The sequence below is a fragment of the Macaca nemestrina genome, chromosome 17 (assembly GCF_043159975.1).
Source record: "Macaca nemestrina isolate mMacNem1 chromosome 17, mMacNem.hap1, whole genome shotgun sequence".
Taxonomy (NCBI): Eukaryota; Metazoa; Chordata; class Mammalia; order Primates; family Cercopithecidae; genus Macaca; species Macaca nemestrina.
Genome location: NC_092141.1, coordinates 72,188,480 through 72,210,553, shown reverse-complemented (window position 1 = coordinate 72,210,553; position 22,074 = coordinate 72,188,480). Strand labels below are relative to the sequence as shown.

The window sequence follows — 22,074 nt, the reverse complement described above, 5'->3', positions numbered from 1 at the left end:
CAGAGCAGGCGCCTTACCATGACCCTAAAAACTCTGGCTTCTGCCTACCTCTCCAACTCTTTTTATTTATTTATTTATTTTTATTTTTTTTAGTGGCAGGGTCTTGCTTGCTGTTTCCCAGACCTGAGTGCAGTGGTGCGATCAGAGCTCATTGCAGCTCCACCTCCTGGGCTCAAGCAATACTCCCACCATAGCCTCCTTGGTAGCTAGGACTACATATGGGTGGCATGCCACGACACCCAGTTATTTTGTTTGAATTATTTTCTGTAGAGACAGGGTCTCATCATGTTGTCCAGGGTGGTCTCGAACTTCTGGCCTCAAGCAATCTTCCTGCCTTGGCCTCCAAAAGTGCTGAGATTACAGGTATCAGCCATTGTGCCCAGCTCTAACTCATTTTTTATTACTGCCCCCTTCAGACTTACTCTGCTTAGGCCACACTTGCCTTCTTTCCATTCCTTGAACATGCCAAGCTCATTTCTGCTTTAGGACTTTTGTTCTGACTGTTAGCTCTGCCTGGAAAGCTCCGATCCCAGATCTTCCCATGGCTGGCTCCTTCTTAAATTCAAAACTCAGCTCAAATATCTCCTCCTTTGACTCTCTCCAGTCATTCCATAGAAGGAAACTCTACCTCAACCCCAGTTTCTATCCCCTTCTGTATTGCATTACCTTTGTAGTACTTGCCATTATTTAAAATTCAAGTATTTATTTACTGGCTATGCATTTATTATATCTTCTCTCAATTGAAATATAAAATCCTTGAAGGCAGGGGTCTTAGTAGTCCTTTTACACCACTCTATCTTTTCTAGAGCAGTGCCTACGCATGTAATGGGCCTTAGACAAATATTTGTGAGATTAAGTAAAAAGCATTGAAAAATAATAAGCAAACTGCTTTTAACTGTGCCAGAGACAAGAGACTATTAGAAAGTCACAAAGAAAATCGAATATGATGACTCTTCCGGACCTATTCATTCAGTTTGGTTGGTAATATGAATACATAAAAGGCACCTGAAAGTCTGAATGTATTGAAATGGAGAAATTACTAAGTGTAGTCCTAATGGCCTGATTAAATTACTGCATTTTGATAATTAATGCCAAGAAAGAACCATTCTTTGGTAAACATTTCTTCACAGTCAGCTAATTTTTTTTCCATTCAACTTCCCTTTTACTTACTCATAACAAGATATAATTAGAAAAGAAGGGGTAACTGAGGATTAGGCAAGAAGGAATAATTAATGAATAATCTACTAAGGTTTTTATTTTGAATTTCAAAGTAATTTCATTCCAGGTTAAACTAGACAATTCTTATCCTCTGTTTCACTTGGCAGAAAATTGACCAAAGAAACCTTTTCATGACATACTCTTTCAGTAAACAGTTGTTTTCTTCCAAAATTTAAAAATGCATTCTTAATTACTAAATTTTTAGGCCTTTGATAGTCTTCAGTAAATAAAACTATTTGAGAAATTACAGAAGCTTCAAATACTATAAAATTAAAACTCAAAAGTTCATACATGTCATTAATCAACTACACTTTGCATTACTGTTTCACTACAGTAACTCTGTGATATTAGGTATGTTATCAACTTTGTTATATTTAATAGTTATCTCTTAATAAAGGTTGACTATTAAGTTGACATTCAAATTAAGATAGGCAAATGGGATAGGAAAGTGGTATCTCTAAAACTTCAGGTAATCCAGCTCACTTCTGCATAGAAACTGGACTTGCTAATTTTTCCACTGTGTGTGGTAAAATGAAGCACATCACATGACAGCCAGCAGATTTGGGATTTTTATACTTTTAGTAATCAATAATACCTTTGACTGTAAAACAAGGAGAATTTCTAAGCACTGAGATTTTATTTAAGCCTAATCACATAAAATTCATCATATTTTTGGACATTAGAAGGCAACTGGTATTTCAGGATATTATGTTATTAGGCTATTTTACCTATTTTTTTAATCTAATGACCAAAGTGTCTTTAGACTGAAGTATCTAATGACCAAAGTGACTTTGATTCACTTATTTTTTTGAAAATGCCAATAATACACAATGTAAAGAGGCATAATTTACACTTTGTAGAACTATAGAATAAAGAAATGCTATTATTTTGATGAAAATTATCAACAGTGAAAAAGTTTCACTCTGCATAGACAGAAGTGCCCAAAAATTCATTTCTCCTTTTATTTTATTTTGAATAATGATAATCAAACTTCTCTGCTGTCTAGCTCAATGTCAGACAAATAGGAAATAGCTGATATATCCTTTGTGGATAACTTAATTTCATGCCTCCATGCACTTATAACCCAACAATACTAGTCAACTTACTGACATCAGGGATGTATTGATAATGCTAGAAGAAATCTAACAAAGTGACCCAGGATTACATATTTTCACACATAAGCATTCTTCAACTATATATTAAAATTTATTTACTGAAAAAATGTAAAAGGACAAAAGTCCATTTAATAAAGACAGTTTCACACCTAACAACTTGATCTAAATGGGTAATACATATTGTGAGATCATATTAAAATCAATATAATCCATAACTTATGAATTATCATAAATATCCTAAGAAGTTAATGTCCAGTGTAGAGGAAAATATCTAAATTATCTTTTAAAAATAGATATAAAATATACAAATAACAATTTCAAATAAAATACGACTGATGTACCTTTGCTGAACTATCAAGCTCCTATTATCCTAAAATTAGAATGTCTCCATCTGTTAATCTGACATGAACAAGCTTATAAATGAAATCAGAACAACAGTGTATTCTGGCAAAACCAGAAACTTCCTGAAAACCTAGAAAAATATGTTCACAACAGATGGGTCATTTAGAAAATAAATACATCAATCTGTCAAACTGAGCACTGTTCTAATTCTCTAAATTAAAATCATTTGGAGTTCTACTTTTCAAGAGTCTGTGACATTAGGAAGGCCAGACAGGAAAAACCTAAAGATGCACATATACACATCTGACGTGACCTAAAGTGTCATATTGTTAGGTTTCCTGTTAAACATACTAAATTTAGGTAAAGTCCTTACCAGTTAACTTCTTCACAGGCTGGAGCCGAACACTGATAGATTGATGTGTGAGTAAGGGGGAGGATGGAAGAGAGCGAGACATGCCCTCCATAATCCGAATGTGCTGCATACCTTCACTCACTGGAAGTGGCGGGACGGCGTAGTCTGGCTCAAAAGCACAGTCGCTTTCTGTGGAGATGCCACCTGTTAGTAGGGGATGGAACAAAAGAGCTGGTGAGAAAAGATCCTGCCTTCCCTATTAAAATACATCTTATAGGATAATTCAGAACAACAAATACTGACTTTTCACTGTGAAAAATCAAATAAAGTATTTTCACTACATGCATTCATTTCCACACTTACTATGTACTCAATTCCAGGTCTAGCACTAGGAAACTGAACATGAGTAAACTAAGGTTCCTTCTTATAAGGTGTTCACTGTCTCATGAGAGATGCAATCATATAAGGAAATATAAGAAAATATATTTCCAAATAAGTTGTACAAAGAAATGATCTTACATTTTTTTCCCCGATAAGACACACATGAAAGGTATTTATCTGCTTAGCAAGCCATCATGTGCAATTGCTAGTAGCATCACTGTAACTCTACTTCTTTCTCCCCACCTCCAAGAAAATACACAAAAATTCAAGTGGTTAAGGCTGACATTATAATATAATGATCTTTGAATCTAATTTTTAAAAAGAGTAATTATATGCTGTTTACTTCTATTTATATGCTGTTGACTTCCATTTCTGGTAATGGCAGAATTATGTACTTCAGATCAACTTTTCCCAAGGAAAATTAGAACCATGAACATATGGTATAAAATTATATATAATAAATTTTTACATATATATATGTTCTGTGTGCGTGTGCGTGTGCGTGTGTGTGTGTGTGTGTAGTCTAAGGCCCACCAACGGGTGAAAGTGGTGCTGGCAAAACTCCAACACTTTTGTTAAAAGCCCAAAGAACTATACTGTAGGAGCAAGTATGAACTGAAACTTGACGGGCTCTCACGGGGACTAAAGCTCAGCTCTAAATATTTCCCATAAAATTAAATTAAGGCAATCTTGGATTGATCGTGCCTGCTCAAAACAAACATAGATCTTTGTGGAGGAAGGTAATATCATCGTAGGTCTCAAATTATTTACATAATTTATCACATACAGCATCTAGCCCTTAATTAACAATAACAGAGATAAGATAACAAGAACAAAGTAAATCAGAGAAGCCATATAAACCAGAAATAGTCTCACAGAGAATACTGAATACAAAACAATGAGGGACAGAATTTAAAATAATATGCTAAATATGTTTAAGAAAATAAACGTTCAAAATTTTAGCAGAGGAATGAAATTATGAAATTAAAAATTTAATAAATAGATTTAAAGGTAGATTAGACACAAAAAAATTAGCAAACTGGAAGATGTGTCAGAAGAAAACATTAAAATGATGAATGGAGAGTCCAAGAACGGAAATGAATTCTTAGATATGACACCAAAAGCACAAGCATTAAAAGAAAAAATTAATTGGATTTCATCAAAATTAAAAACTTTGTGCAACAAAGGATACTATCAAGAGAGTGAAAAGACAATGCTCACACTGGGAGAAAATATTTCCAAATCATGTATCTGATAGGAATCTAACATCTAGAACAAGCTTATCTAGCCCACGGGCTGCACGTGGACAAGGAGAGCTTTGAATGTGGCCCAAAATAAATTTATACACTTTCTTAAAACACTACGGTTTTTTTGTTTGTTTGTTTTTGCAATTTTTTAAAGCTTATCAGCTATCGTTACTGTTGGTGTATTTTATGTGTGGTCCAAGACAATTCTTCTTCCAATGTGGTCCAGGGAAGCCAAAAGATTGGACACCTCTGATTTATTAGGTTGGTGCAAAAGTAATTGCAGTTTTTTTTGCCATTACTTTTAATAGAATGTATAAAGAACTACTTCAACTCAACAACAAAAAGACAAACAACCCAATGTATAAATGGGCAAAGCTGGTTGTCTTGACTCATGCCTATAATCCCAAGACTCTGAGAGGCCAAGGCGAGTGGATCACTTGAGCCCGTAAGCTTGAGACCAGCCTGGGCAATGGAGTGGGATCCCATTTCTACAAAAAATATATTTTAAAAAACTAGCCAGGTGCAGTGGCATGTACCTGTAGCCCCAGCTACTTGGGAGGCTCAAGTGGGAGGATCACTTGTGCCCAGGAGGTTGAGGCCGCAGTGAGCCATGATCACACTACCGCACTCTAGCCTGGGTGACAGAGTGAGACCATTTCTTGAAAAAGAAAGAAAGAAAAAAAACCTTCAAAGTACTTGAATAAACATTTCTCCAAAGAAGATACACAAATGGCCAATAAGCACATATAATGTAGCTCCACAATCATTACAGAAAAACAAAGCCAAAATGAGAGACCACTTTACACCCACTAAAATGGGTATAACAAAAAAATGTTGGTGGCAAAATTAAAACCTTCATACATTGCTGGTGGAAATGTAAGACAGTGGTTCCTGAAAAAGTTAAACACACAATTACCATATGACCTAGCCATTTCACTCCTTTGTATATATCCAAAGATATGAAAACAGGTTTTCAAGCAAAAACTTGAACATGAACGTTCACAGCAGCATTATTCATAATAGCCAAAAAGTGGAAACAACCCAAATGCCATTAACTGGTGAACGGATAAACAAAATGTGGCACATTTATACAATGAAACATTATCTAGCCATAAAAAGAATGAAGGTCTGATTCATGCTATAACATTCAAAAGCCTTGAAAACATACTAAGTGGAAGAAGCCAGACACAAAAGACATTTGTATTACTCCATTTATATGATGTGTTCAGGAGAGGCAAATCCACAATCTGCCATGTTCTCTCCATTTCTTCAACCACGACCTTAGTTGAGGCCACTATTATCATATCTCAAACTTCTGTTGGGAGAAATCTAGGATTTATTCTCTATCCATGGATTTCAGGAATTTACCTAGGATATATCTTAACTTTTTTTCTTCTCATTCATCTCCGGGTCCTTTCACTTACTACACTGACTAAATCTTCTCTTCCAACTTTTCTTTTCTCTCTCTTTGGAATTCTGGTCAGATGAATACTGTATCTCTTAAGACTTACTTTTCAAGTCTCTTCCTCTCATCCTTGATTTCCAATCTTTCATGAATATATATTTGACATTGATTCATATGAAATTGCAGTATTTTATAGTTACGTAAACAAAGAGGCATGCCATTAGTGTAATTCCTTAACTGAGGAATCTTTTTATTGAAAAAAATCAGCATTAGATTTTTGGAAGCAATATATTTGATTTAGGGAAGCACCTCTTTTCACGTAAAATGTTCCAATGTTAAAAATTAGCTGATAATTTTAGAATCTAATAACACTCCTTAAGGAATAATACTGCAAGTAGTCCAGTTTGGCTGTCCTACTTTACTTCTCTGCTTAAAAATATTTTCTTCCATCTTCTTTGTCCTATAAATTGTGCCTGAACTCATTGTAGCTACAGAGAAAAAACTAAAAATACAAGTTTAAAGGACTGGTGAGCAGAGAATCTGATTATATACCAGTTTTTCCTGGGTAACTAGCAATCTCAAAATCTCAGTGGTTTACAACATTTCCTGTATGCTCATGAGCCTTCAGACTGACTCTGAGTCAGCTGATCTAGGTTGGGCATGATAGGGCTAGCTAGATATCAGTACTATGGTCAGGTTCAAAACTACTGCTATGTGTCTTCAATACTGGGCCCAGTCACTAAAGGCAAGTGAATATATGTAGCATGTTCTTCTTGGCAGAAAAGAAGAGTGCAGGAGGCCAAGTCGAATCAGAGGAACATACTTAAGACTTCTGCTCAAGGCTGGGCACAGTGGCCCACGTCTGAAATCCTAGCACTTTGGGAGGCTGAGGCAGGACAGTAGCTTGAAGCCAGGAGTTTGAGATCGATGTGGGCAACAACGTAAGACACTGACTCTACAAAAACTAAAAATATCTGGGCATGGTGTCAAACACCTGTAGTCCCAGCTACTTGGGAGGCTGAAGCAGGAAGATCAATTGAGCCCAGGAGTTCGAGGCTGCAGTGAGCTACGATCATACTACTGTACTCTGGCCTGGGCAACAAAGTGAGACCCTGTCTCTACTGAAAAAACAACAAAGAAAAACCTCTCTGCTCACTAACATTCCACTGGCCTAAGGAACTCATGGACCCAAGAGCAGCATCAGTGGGGCAGGGACATATACTTGGCCTATACCACTAGGAGCTTCTGCAAAGTTGCATAGCATAAGGAATACATGTATAGTTTTATAACATGAAGTAAAAAAAAAAAAAAAAAAGGGGGGGTGGGGGGAGTCCAATTTACCAAGCATATAAGACAGCATCTACTGATACTATGCATTACTCAATCTTTATTTTCTATCTTTCTTTTCCTGCTTCAGTCAACCAAATTAAAAGTGACTGAGATAATGTGATGGAGATGTGGCAGAATTTAAAAACTGCTAACTTGACAGAAAAAATTCAGTTATGCTGGACACCTGGTGACTAGACATTCAGAAGTTGAGCTCAGAATGCACCAGAGTCTAAAGTGTATGGACACCAAAGAAATGTCAGGAGTGACTACGATCCAATTGAGATTTCAGTCATCACGAAGTATTATACTTAACATAAATGATTATTAGATATTGAAGTTCAAGTTAACAGAGAAACTCTTCAGTTGAAGACAATACATATTCTAGAGAACTGCCTTCTAGTTTTTCAAGTCATAAAAATAACTGCAAATAAAAACCCAGAAATCAAAAACCTCTAGCATAATATGTTCATTTGGTGATAATTCAGTGAACTGTATACATCATTGGCGATTTTTTCAGTTTACATGCCATGCTTCAATAAAAGTTTACTTTTTAAAAGTACACAGGAGAAAAATATATAGCATGGTAATAAACTGGCCCCTAAAGACAAGGCAATTTTGCATATGTAACACAAGCAAAGGAGTTTTGCCTAAATTATTTCAAATGTCCTTTTAACTCAGAGCTTGTATCATCACTCTGTGACTCTGTAACATCCTTACAAGTCCATACATCAGGCAAGAAACAGGAAGTTTAACAATGAGTATAGGATCATATGATCAGACAACACGATTGCCTATGTAAAAATTCTAAGGTGTCTACAAAAAAGCCATAAGAAAAAATAAGTTAGTAAGGCAAATTCACAGGTTTCAAAGTTAAATGTACAAGAATCAAGTGTCTTCCTATATGCTAGCAATGAACATTTGGAAAATTTTAAAAAACATTTAACCAACATTATTACAATAACACTACAAATATAAAATATTTATGAATACATCTGACAGAATACATACAATGTACTCTGAAAACTACAAGAAACTGATAAAAGTAATTAAAAACCTAAATGGAGCCAGGAGTTGTGGCATGTGCCTATAGTCCCAGCTACTACTTGGGAAGCCGAGACAGAAGAACTGCTTGAGCTCAGGAGTTTAAGACCAGCCTGAGCAATACAGTGAGATACCGTCTCTAAAAAAACTAAAACAAAATCCAAAAAACCTAAATGGAGCAATGTACCATGTTTATGGATCTGAAGACTCCATATCACTATGTCAATTGTCTCCAAAGTGATCTACAGGTTTGAAGCAATCTCTATGGAAATATAGCAGACAGTTGTTTTTATAGTAATCAACGCGCTAATTTTAAAATTTATACAGAAAAACAAAAGAACTAGGATAGCCACAACAATTTTGAACAAACAAAACCAAAACTGGAGTCCAAACAGTACCTAATTTCAAGACCTGCCATACGGTACAGTAATCCAGAGCTTAGATGGTGTTAGAAAAACAATGGACACAAAATGAATGAAACAGTCTAGAGCATCCAGAGAAAGAATCACACATATAGCCAAGTAGTTTGTGACAAAGGTGAAAGGATAATTCAATGTAGAAAGGATATTTTCAACAATTAATTTTGTAACTACTGGACATCCAGATGCAAAAACATGGACCTTGAAGCATACCTCTACTCATGAAAACATCAAAGAGAAATTAGTCACAGACTGAAAATGTTTAAAAAACAAAACTATAAAACTATTAGAAGAAACTATAAAACTATAAAATTATAAACTTTTTAGAAGAAAACATAGGAGAAAATCTGTGTGACCTTGGGTCAGGCAGATTTCTTACAAAGGATCCCACTTTTTATAGGGTTCATATAAAAAAATTGGTAAATTGGAATTAATAAAAATTAAAAATTTCTACTCTTCAAATGATACTGTTAAAAAATGAAAAGCAGTACTGAATGAAAGAAAATATCTGCAAAACACATATCTAATAAAGGACTGGTAGTTAGGCTATAAACAACTCTTAACTCAGGAACAAGAATGCAAACTATCCAATTTTAAAAATGGGCAAAAGATCTGAACAGACACTTCACTAAGTAAGAAACATGGATGTTAATATGTTTGGATATCTCCTATCTCATGTTGAATTGTAACTACCAATGCTGCAAGTGGGCCTGTTGGGAGGTGTTTGGATGATGGCCAGCGGGGGATCCCTCATAGCTCGTTGCTGTCTCGTGACAGTGAGTTCTCATGAGATCTGGTTATTTAAGTGTGCAGCACCTCCCTCCACCCCTTGCTCCTGCTCCCGCCATGTGAGAAGGTGGCTTCCCCATCCACCTGCCACTATGACTGAAAGTTCTCTAAAGCTTCCCTAGGAGCCAAGCAGATGCCAGCACCATGATTCCTGTACAACTTCCAGAACTGTGAGCCAATTAAACCTTTTTCTTTATATATTACCCAGTCTCAGGTATTTCTTTATAGCAATGAAAGAATGGCCTAATACAGATGCTCAACATCATTAATCATTATGGTAATCCAAACTAGGAGTTACTACTACACACCTAGTAAAATGGCTAAAATTAAAAAACAAAATACTAGCAAAACCAAGTGCTGTCAAGAATGAACTAGAGATCTCATATACTGCTGGTAACAATATCAACTGGTATATATAAGTTGGGAAACAGTTTGACAGTTTGTAAGTAAACCTACCATATGACCCAGAAATCCAGCTCTTAGGAATTTACCCACGAGAAATGAAGATATATGTCCCTCCTCCTACACACAAATAGCACACTTATTATTACTCTCCACAAACTGAAAAGTACCCAAATATCCATCAACTGATGAATAAACAAATTGTGACATATACATACAACAGAATCTTACTCAGCAATAAAAGGAATGAACTTCTCATGTGTGCACAAAACTAAAAAAAGGGTAGTAAAATCAAAAGACTATATACTACATGGCTTCATTTACAAAATATTCTGGGAAATATTATAGTATTAGAAAACAGTTAAGCGGTTGCTAGGGATTAGGTTGAGGGAGACAAGTGATTACAAGGGCGCATGAGGGAACTTTTTATGTAAATAAGCTATTTGTGATTTAGTGGTATTTAACATGACTATATACGTTCGTAAAAATTCATGGTATGTACACTTAAAATGGCAAATTTTACTTATGTAAATTAAATTTAAATAAACCTGACTTTTTAAAAACCTACAGTAATTTGTAATAACATACTCACTGTACACTTATGATTTGTGAACTTTTCTAATTGGATATTTTATCTCCAAAGTCCACTTTTAAAAAGTACTCAAAAGAAAATAACAGCACAGGTGGTAATCTGGTCCCTAAAACGAGTGTAGGCATGTCAAACATAATATACACAATAACAATGCATAATTTCTCAAAGGGCTTTATGTATGTCTGAAACAATGGGGTTTGGCCTAAATTATTCCTAATGTTCTTTCATGCAAAGATTTATACCACTCTGAGACTACAATTATCTCACACAATCACACACTATTAAATACTAAAAAAAAAAATAAGCAGAGAAAGTTTAATAACTAATTAAAGATCATAAAATCAATCAGCAACAGAAGAAAATTAAAACCCAAATCTTTACCATGGTCTACAAAGCTCTACATGATCTGGCTCCCACCTACTTAATTCTCTCACCTCCTCCCCTTCCAACTTCTCTGACTTCATCCCTTCCCACTTTCCGCCTCAATTCACACAGCACTTATCATTACCTGATATGACTTTCTTCTTTTATTTCTCTCACTCCTCCAGAATGACAGTATCTTAACAGTAGGGACTTTCTCTCGTTTGTGTATCACATAATTCAGCCTGACTGAGACATGGGTATTAGGGTAGCCCCCAGTTGGACAGAGGGGCAAAGCTGACTCAGGCCTCCAGTCTTCTGTGGAGACTCAGCTCTGTCCCAGGGTCTTCTTTTGGTGTTTTCGTCTCACGGTCTCAGCACAGAAGGGACATCTTTACTTGCAGAGGCTTTAATGCCCTGGCTAGAATCTCCAGTGCAGACTTGAACAGAAGTAGTAATAGCAGACATGAGAAAAGGAAAAACTTTCAGCTTTTCAATACTCTGTCTGTATCAGTGGGATGCAAATAGAAAGGACTCCTGATGAAATAAATTCTATGAATGAAATCTATATGGAAAAGCCTTCAAGAGGAGTGCTAATGTTATTCTACAGAAATCACAGGCAAGAGACAAACCATGAATGTAAAGATTGTACAAAAGCCTTCAGTAACCATATTCCCTTCAGAGACATGGGAGAATTCAAAATGAAAAGAAACCCTTTGAACAATTTCAGAGCAGGACAGTATTTGATCTATAGTCACCTCCAAAACATACATGAGATCTCACACCAAAGACAAACTTTATGACTGTAATCAGTGTGGAAAGTTCTTCAAAAACAGCTCCTGCTTTGTAGTGCACAAGAGAATATACACTGGGCAAAAACTCAACACAAAGACTGTGGGAACCTTTAGTAGGAGCGCTCATTTTACTGTGCACTGGAGCGGATATCCACGTTGGAGAAAACTCCACAACAGCATTGACTGGGAAAAAGTAGAAACTTTCACCTTACAATGGCTATACACATATGAGAGAAACACTATGAATACGATAAATTCAGGAAAAGTCTTGAGCAGGAACTTTAATACGACTGAACATGTTTAGACACATTCTGGGAAGAAAGGCTATAAATGCAATGACCGGGAAGGTTTTCAGAAGTTATTCAACCTATGCCTATGGAAAAAGGTGAGGACATATAAACGAGAGAAATCGTATATGTAATGAATATGTTAGAAAGGCTTCAATAGTCCTTCTTGCCTTTAGAGATACGAAAAGTCACACTGGAAAGAGACTTTATATACCACATAGGAGGGCCTTCAGCCAAAAATTTTCTCGTTCTACATAAGAGAATTAATACAAGGAAACAAACCATATGACTGTTTAAAAAAAATCAGTAAGGATATGTATTTGAAAACTATAATTAGGTTCCAATTCCAGGAAAGATGGAGTACACATACCCTATCTTGTCTCTCTCATTGAATACAACTATAAACCCTGGAAAAAATGCACAGAGCTTAATTCAAGTTTCCCATCTGGCATGTAAGGAATTTAGAAGTCTTCACTTCATCTAACATGTAAAAAACTAAACACAACGAAAAATCAACAACTCTTCTTACATTCTTTAGAGAAGTGAAGTTACAACGTAAACTGCTGTGCCAAAAGTTGGAGGGACAGACAGGTGACTATAGAGAATAACAACTTACCAATGCAGAAACCCACAAGCAGCAACCTCAGTGGGAACCAATACAGAAGCAGGAAAACCTCAACTGTAGATGATGAATTATTGGAGGCCCACACAGACAAGCCTGAGAAATCAAAATTCCGAGGCGACCCAGTTTCAGAGGGGCCCCAATCTTTTGTGAGTTTTATCTCCTGGAGCACTATGAGGCGCTCAGTAATTATTGAAGAAAAATCCACTCCTGCTTCCAGGAGGGGCAGAGGGAAGGTAACCATTTTGAAATGTACCAGAGAATGGTATTCTTAACCATTAGGAGAAATTATTTTCCCAGAGCTTAACCAAACTTGTGAATGAAAAATACCGAACTTCAGCCTCCTCCAGCCATCCTGTTCCACCTAACTATGAGAAAGGGAAAAACAAACAAACAAAAAACAAAGAAAAAAACAGAGAAGCACTGGTAAAGTTCACAGTGAAGGGGCACAGGTTCACCAAAAGACAAGAACTTACCAAAGTACCATAGGATGCTTCCTTTTCCCACGCACCTGAACACTACATTACTAAAGGTTTATTCACCACAGTTCCTTTCACTCAAAACATCATGTCTACCTTTCAGTAAAAAATTGCAAGACACATAAAAAGGGGAAAGATACTGTTGAAAGAGACAGAGCAAGGATTAGAAACACACGCAGTTACAGTGTGTCCGGAGTTGGTTCCTTCCGATGGGTTCCTGGTCTTGCTGACTTCAAGAATGAAGCGCAGACCTTCGTGGTGAGTGTTACAGCTCTCAAAGGTGGCACGGACCCAAAGAGTAGCAAGATTTGTTGTGAAGGGCAAAAGACCAAAGCTTCCACAGGGTAGAAGGGGATACAGATGAGTTACCGCTGCCAGCTGGTGTGGCCAGCTTTTATTCCCTTATTTGTCCCCGCCCATGTCCTGTTGATTGGTCCATTTTACAGAGTGCTGATTGGTCCACCTCACGTAGCACTGATTACTGCATTTTACAAACCTCTAGCTAGCTACAGAGCCCCGATTGGTGCGTTTTTACAGAGCACTGATTGGTGCATTTTATAAACCTCTAGCTAGCTACAGAGCGCTGATTGGTGTGTTTTACAAATTTCTTGTAAGACAGAAAAGTTCTCCAAGTCCCCACTCGACCCAGGAAGTCTAGCTGGCTTCACCTCTCAACAGCAGGGATTAAACATCCTGCTATACACTGGTTCTGACTATAAATATAAATAATTATTATTAATATGCTATGAGATTTCATGAAAAAAAGTAGACAACATGCAAGAACAAGTAAGTAGTATAAGTAGATGGAAATTCTATTAAAGAATAAGAAAATGCAGAGATCGAAAACATTAGAATAGAAATTAAGAATGCCTTTAATGGGTTCATTAGCAGACTGGACATGGCTGAGGAAAGAGTCTGGTCTTGAGGATATGTGAATAAAAACATTCAAAACTGAAAAGCAAACAGAAAAAAGAACAGAACACCTAAGAACTGTGGAGCCATTACAAAAGGTGTAAATATGCATAATGGGAATTACAGAAGAAAAAATATTTAAGTCAATAATGACTGAAGATTTCCCCAAATTAATGTCAGACACCAAACCATAAACAAGAAAGCTCAGAGTACCCCAAGCAGGATAAATGCCAAACAAACTATGCTTCAGTAAAACATATTCAGACTTCAGAAAATCACAGAGAAAGAAAAAAATATTAAACCAGAGGGGAAAAAACTTCACCTACAGAGAAGCAAAGAAAAAATTATTAATATATCTGACATCTCCTCAGAAACAATACAAGAGTAGAAGGAAATAAAGTGGTTAAAAAAAAAACAACCTAGAATTCTGTACCCCGCAGAATCATCCTTCAAAAGTGAAGGAGAAATAAAGACTTTCCCAAACAAAAACAGAAAATTTGTTGCCAGTAGACCTGCCTTGCAAGAAATGTTAAAAGTTCTTCTGAGAAAGAAAATGATATAGGTCAGAAAGTCTGATCTACATAAAGAAAGAATAAGCTTTAGAGAATGAATAAGTGAAGATAAAGACTTTTTAAAAAATTCTTAATTGTTCTAACAGATAAGGTGTTCAAAATAACAACAGCAACAATATATTTGATTATGTATGCTTGTGTGTCTACGTGTATATGTATAACATATATATATACACATACACACGTTTGCATGTATGCTTGTGTGTGTGAGTAAAATAAATGACGACAACGATATAAGGAATGCCAGGAAGGAATAAGGGATATTTTGTTATTACACAGTATCTGCACTACCTGTGAAATAGTACAGTATTATTTGAAAGTGAACTTAAGTTTATTGTAAATATATATTGCAAATCCTACGCAGCCACTAAAAAAGGTGAAAAAATAAGTGATATAAGAAAGGAAAGAAAATTGAATTATATAAAATTTTGAATTAAAACAACAAACGGCAGAAAAGAGTAGAAGACAAATATAGAAACTGTAAAGGGTAACAAACAGAAAACAGTAATAAGTATGGTAGACATTAATCCAACTATATCGATAATCACTTCAAATGTCAATGATCTAAATATACCAATTAAAAGTCAGAGATTGTAACAATGGGTCAAAAAAACAGACCCAACTAATGTGTTACTTACAAAAAACCCACTTTAAAGGAGTCAATTCCCCAACAAGACTTAACAGTCTTGACTGATGAGTATGTAACAAGAGAGAATCAAAACACGAGGCAAAAATGGAAAGAACTACATGGATAAACAGATGAATACACTATCACACTTGAGACTTTGATAGCCTTCTTTCAGAAATGGACAGATCCAGCAGGCAGAAAATCAGTAAGGACACAGCTGAACTCAATAGCACCATCAATCAACTGATTATGATGGACACCTATAGACTACTTCACATTACCACAGCAGAATACACATTCTTTTCAAGTGCACATGGAATGTTCATTATGAATGAACACATTCTGGGCAATAAAGTACACCTTAACAAACTCAAAAGAATAGAAATCATACAATGGTTGCTCTAAGACCACAACAGAATTGAACTAGAAATCAATAACAGAAAGAGAGCTGAAAAATCCCAATACTTGGATAGTAAACACACATTTAAATAACACACAGTTCAAAGAAGAAATCTCAAAAGAAATTTTAAAATATTTTGAACTAAACAAAAATACAACTTTTCAAGATCTGTAGGATGCAGTGATAGACTGAAATTTATAGTGCTTAATATATTAGAAAAGAAGAAAGATCTAAAATCAATAATTTAAGCATCTATCTTAGGAAACCAGAAAAAGAAGAGCAAATTAAATTCAAAGCAAGCAGAAGAAAAGAAATAATAAAAACTAAAGCAGAAATCAATGAAATTTGAAATGGGAATCAATAAGAGAAAAATCAACAAAACCACATCCTGGTTCTTTGAAAAGAAAAAAAATTGAAAAGATCAATAAAATTGAGGAGCTTCTAGCCAGCCAGGCTAAAAGAGAGAGAGAAAGACACAAATTACTAATCCCAGAAATGAAAGAGGGGATATCACCACAGATTTCATGAACATTAAAATGACAATACAGGAATATTATAAGCAATTCTACACCCACAATTTGATGACTTAGATAAAATGACCAATTCCTTGAAAAACACAATCTGGCAAAATTCTTACAAGAAAAAATAGACAATCTGAACAGGCCTATAACTATTAAATAAATTTAATCAGCAATTGGTAACCTTCTAAAACAGAAAGCACCAGGCCCAGATGGGTTCACTGGTAAATTCTACTAAACATTTATGGAAGAAATTATACGAATTCTCTACAATCTTTTTCAGAAGGCAGAAGCAGAAGGACTACTTCCTAACTTATTCTATAAGGTCAGCATTACCCTAATGTGAAAACCAGACAGATACAACAAGAACACTACAGAAATTTCTCTCATGAACATAGATGCAAAAATTCTCAATAAAATATTCACAAATCAAATCCAACAATGTATAAAAGGAATTATACACCATGACTAAGGTATTTATACCAGGTATGCTAGACTGGCTCAACACTTGAAAATTGATTAATAAAATCAATCATATGAACAGGCTAAAGAAGAAAAATCACATGATCATATCCATATGATCAGATCCATAAAAAGCATTTGACAATATCCAAAAGCTCTGAAGACTGAAAATGAATATTATCAGGCAGACTGGGGACAGAGTACAGAACTTAAAGTTCTGAAATGGTATTGAGTTTACTATGCTTTTTCCTTGTATTTTACCTGGCTTGGAGAGCTCAAAACTCAGAGAAGTATCTACTGGGTAAGGTCAGAAAAAGTTCCAAGAGAATCCCTCCCTTTCTGGTCTGAGGATCAGGAAAAGGGGCCCTTATGGCTCCAACAGACTGGAGAAAACCTCCCCCTTTTTTTTCCCTTTCCCCCTTTTCTTCCATCCCAGTTCCCAGGCAATTTCATGGTAGTAGCAGCACAGATACGGTAGTGGTGACTGGCCAAGCACCTGAACTCTGAGAGAAGGGAATCTTTTTCTCTTATCCCAGGAGTTGTGGTCCCAAGGGTGTGAAGCACATCCTCATTGCTGTTGCTTTTTTCTCTGTCTGTTCTCCCATCACTTGGTCTGGATGAAGACACAGCTACAGGAAGTGACTGGCAGAGTAGTTAAACTGAAGCCCCCATTTTCTGTCCAGAGGACTGGGCAGAAAGGTCCTGGGGAACTGGAAAATGTTGGTGAGATTGTGGTGATAAGAGATCAAGAAAACAATCCCATAATGTTGTGGATGAACTATTGGGCTCACCTCTGAGTTGTGTGTGCATGGATCTGATCCTAAACAGCATACTATAGGCTTTTGTAACAGAGCTACAAGTTATACCACTACTCTGGTTCCAAAATGCACAGTGGGTCACACTCGTGGGACTGACCTAAATAGCACTGCAAATACTTTAAAACTTGAACTGGCATTTGACCACAGACTCCAGAAGGCAGGTAGAAAACTGTCCTGGACATAATCTGGGTGACTGGCCTCTGACACACAGACACAAAAATCAACACTCTCCTTAGGATTTAAACAAAACTCAGGGTCTCATGAAATAATAATCAAAGTATCTACGACAATCCTAAACTATTTGGCATATGAATAAATAGGAAAATCACAACTTGAAAGTGAAATGTCAATAAACAAATGTCAACCCTAAGATGACACAGATGTCGAAATTTAAAAAAAAAAACAAAAAACAAAGACTTTAAGGCAACTCTATAACAATGCTTCACTATGTAAAGGCAAACATTCCCAAAATGAACGGAAAGACAGAAAGTCTCAAAATCCGGCATGTATTTTACATGTAAAGAATATCATGCTTCCTATCAGCCAAATTTCAAGTGCTCAGTAGCTACATGTGGCCAATTATTATGTATTATACCATGAAGTTCTAGACCTATATTCAGAATCAAGTCCAATCAGTCTCTAGAAAGTACGATTAAGAAGTATGATCCAACCACCAAAGACTAGAAAAATCCATGGATGATTACTCTTACCACATCCCCATTTAACTCACCTATGTGGTCTGTGCAAAAGACAGACAAATCTTGGAGAATTATGGTAAATTTTTGTAACTTATTCAGGTCATAATCTAATCCACTGTTACTTTAAGTGCCTTTCCATTCCATAGGGCACTATGCTGGTCTACCACACTAATAGTATGTTCATAAGACTTGGTGAACAGGAAGTAGCAACTAAACTAGGTATCCTGGGAAGAGGCTTATTGCAGAACTTCAGGTGAATCTTAGGGCAGACCATGAGTATTTTGAAAAATAGCTATGCCATCCTCTGCAAAAAACTATTATTCTTTTTGGAAAGAATAGTTTTTGGCTTATTACAGGGCTTAGAATAAATGGTTTGACCATGTGCCACCATATTACCATGTGACCTGGGCAGCCTGCCGTGAACTTAGTATTACTAGACCAACAAAACAATATAATTGGGTGTGCACTGCAGCACTTCATCATCAGATGGAAGAGTGTACGTGAGATGAGGGTTCAGCAGGTCTTGAATCATAAATAATCGGTATGAGTAAGTAGCCATAAGTCCATGGCTCCTACTTTTGCTACATCATTTCTTTTCTCTCAATTTGGATGTAAGATCTGATCTCATAGAGAATTTTTCTATGACCATCTGACTGAGGGAAAAAAGTCAGGCCTTGTTTAATGATGGTTCTGCATGACATGTAGGTGACAATAGCACAGCAGCTCCATTCAGGGGTGGTCCTGAAGGAGTGGTGAAGTGAAGAAGTGAAGCCCTCCCTGTGGCAGAAATTTGAGCAGGGCCTGATTGTCCGTTTCAATTGTAAGGAGAGATAACAGAGGTACTATTCTATACTGACTCACGGACAGTGTTTAATGGTTTTACTGGATATTCAGAGACTTGAAAGGAACAATTACAGAACTGATTACAAAGATATCTAGTGTCAAAGAATTTGGCTGTATCTCCTTGAAAGGGAACACATATGAAAGAATTTATGCCCCATGTGAATCCCTGACAAAGAGCAAACACGGAAGAGAAGGGGCTGCTTAACCTGGTAAATAAGATGGCTTGTTCTGGGGACTCAGTCAGTCTCAGCCAATGAAAATGGCCTACCCAGCCACTCTACCCTACCCTCATTAACAAGGGATGGAGTTTATACATGAACTTAGCAGAATGAACTTCCACTCATCAATACTAATCTAAGACCACAGCTGAATGACCACCCTACCAGCAGTCCATACATGTGCTGGGGGATAGGTAGGTAGATATGCCAGTATATGGTATCATTCACAGGATGAGCGGAAAATTAGCTCTCTGCTCATTTCTAGCTCCTTGTGATTTCCCCTTCCTTTTTAATAAATCAACTATAAATTTAAAATGAATTTTGTTACATTCGTTATCTACCACTTCTGTTTCTAGTGCAAAGGTTTTCAGGTTTGTCTTATTCTGCCCCCTTGTGGGAACTAGCTCTTCAATCTTTCACTAGGAAAAAAACATTAAAACCAACTGCTCTTCAAATGAAACAAAACAAAAAAATGTATCAACTCCATAATAATTTTCCCCAGGCTTTACCAATAGATCCCTTCCTCATCATTTCTTATCCAACTGTTTATGACCCTTCAAAAAGACCCTTCAAAAAGTTTTTCAAAGGAGCTTTTATAACTTTTATATCTTACCAGAAAAATTCACCTAAGAATATTTTAAAATACAAATCTTTCTAGATGTTCATACCTTTACCAAACTTATTTTATTTTTTTTTGAGACAGTCTTGCTCTGTCGCCCAGGCTGGAGTGCAGTGGCACAATCTCGGCTCGCTGCAAGCTCCGCCTCCCAGGTTCATGCCATTCTCCTGCCTCAGCCTCCTGAGTAGCTGGGAGTACAGGCATCTGCCACCACGCCCAGCTCTCTTTTTTTGTTTTTTGTATAATTAGTAGAGGCGGGGCTTCACCGTGTTAGCCAGGATGGTCTTGATCTCCTGACCTCATGATCCACCCGCCTTGGGCCTCCCAAAGTGCTGAGATTACAGGTATGAGCCACAGCAACCGGCCTTCCAAACTTTTTAGTTGTCATGCTTTTATTCCTTTTCTTTCATAAAGGTGAATAAGCAAGGAGTGGCTTCTACAAGGCTTCTAGTGTTAATTAGGCCAATTATCATAAGTTAAATAGAATATTTAATATGTTCTGATACATAATGTGCTCGGGGCCACGTATTCCAAGAGCTTAAGATTATAAATTAATTATCATAATCACTTTGCAAATCTGAGCACTCATATATGAGGAAATAGTAGAATACGTAATGGGTTACTTACACCATCAACCAAAGTGCAGATTTTAAGAAATTAACAATTTAAGTATGTTCCTGGAGGGATGGCCATGCTATAATGCTAATGGAGAGAGAAGGGAGAACTAAAACTGCATTTTATTTTTCAAAAACCTTCAAACTAGTTCGTATATGCATATGCATCTTGCATATGCTAGTATGAGCTCAGAGGAAAACATGGAAAGATACAGACTGAATGTAGGTATTTCTTACTTTAGGAGAGTGGAATAGGAATAAGCCTTAACATATCCTTTTTAAATGTCTACATTGTTTAGTACAAATTAACTTTTTAAAAAATTAATGAAACTATAACAATAAAAAATATAAAGTATGACTAAAATATAAAAATGCATTCTGACACATCCCTAACATTCCAAATAATAATGAACTATTGGCCTCAAGTTGGGGCTACGTATTCCAAGAGGCATCCCAAGTTTAATTTTATAAAAATAGTGTGTTTTAATTTAAAAAAATCTACAACAAATTAAATTTCAGAAGAAATACAGAACTAGAAATAAAGATATTTCAGAGGGATTTATCATTTAAGCTCAGATCTTCCAAATATTATCCAACCACCAACAAACAAATACGTACTTTATATATCAGAATGAAAAGGTTCTAAATACATGCTACCAACAATGCTGATTTGAAACTTGGGATGTAGATAAGTATAAAGCCAGAATATAATATAAAATTAATATTTCCTGTAGGAAAATAATGGTGATTTCACAACATTATTCCGAGAATTCAATAAGGATTATGTGAAAGCACCTAGTCCACAACCTGGCACATATACAAAACAGTCTTATTCATTAGTAACGCTACTATACTAGATATATTCTTATACTGAGATAAAGAAGTAATACACTGAATATTGAAATAATTTCCTTGTCACTCTATGTAATTAACCACAGTTGGTTCAAGAAAGAAATCATTGTAACTTTCCAGACTGAAGAATAATTTGTGTGTTTCAAGAGCATAAACATCTCATTTCTACTAAATATTTTACATATTTGCAAGGAAAGAGGATCAGAATATAGTATATTTGACAATTTAATATACTAGTTCTATTGACACATCAGCTGGTATTAATCAAATAAAGTTGGCTACAAATAATGGAAGTCATGCAAAGCCACACCGTACACATTTTCCCATCTTCCAGCATGAGCTGGTTTCATGGACATCATTACACCAGTACACATCTTGTACACCAGAACTCAATGCCTACATAATGCTATTTTTGCAAAAGAAAATAAAAACTGGGTTTCAACAATATCATGCTGGCTCATCTACCTACTTAATGTCTAGAACCAAGTAAGTTGCTTACATATATATGATCGCTAATGGAAAAAAAATCATTTAATGCAGAAAATGGAGCCAGTAAAACAAAACAAAAAAATACCTCTGATAAAGTAACTCAAGATTCCTGAAATACAGAATCTGAATTCCTAGAACTATAGTTTCCTTCATCAAACTTGATAGCCTAAATACAAGGCACTAACACTGTTCTGTATGCAAAGACCCTACTATTAATAAATTCCTATATTACTAGGAAAAATGGAGACCCATAGACA

At 36.0% G+C, this 22,074-nt stretch overlaps 1 protein-coding gene across 11 annotated transcripts in view; it reads right to left on the bottom strand.

The window, feature by feature from the left end:
- Positions 1-22,074, bottom strand: part of LOC105483054 (tetratricopeptide repeat, ankyrin repeat and coiled-coil containing 2) — a 475,702-nt gene that overhangs the window by 330,725 nt on the left and 122,903 nt on the right. For 7 of the 11 annotated variants that reach the window (XM_011743607.3, XM_011743612.3, XM_011743605.3 and 4 more), the window contains one exon: positions 3,049-3,231. In XM_011743607.3, the coding sequence (XP_011741909.2) occupies positions 3,049-3,231 (183 nt within the window). The remainder of the gene's footprint in view (positions 1-3,048; positions 3,232-22,074) is intronic. The other 4 variants (XM_071083397.1, XM_011743615.3, XM_011743609.2 and 1 more) reach the window with 1 other exon arrangement.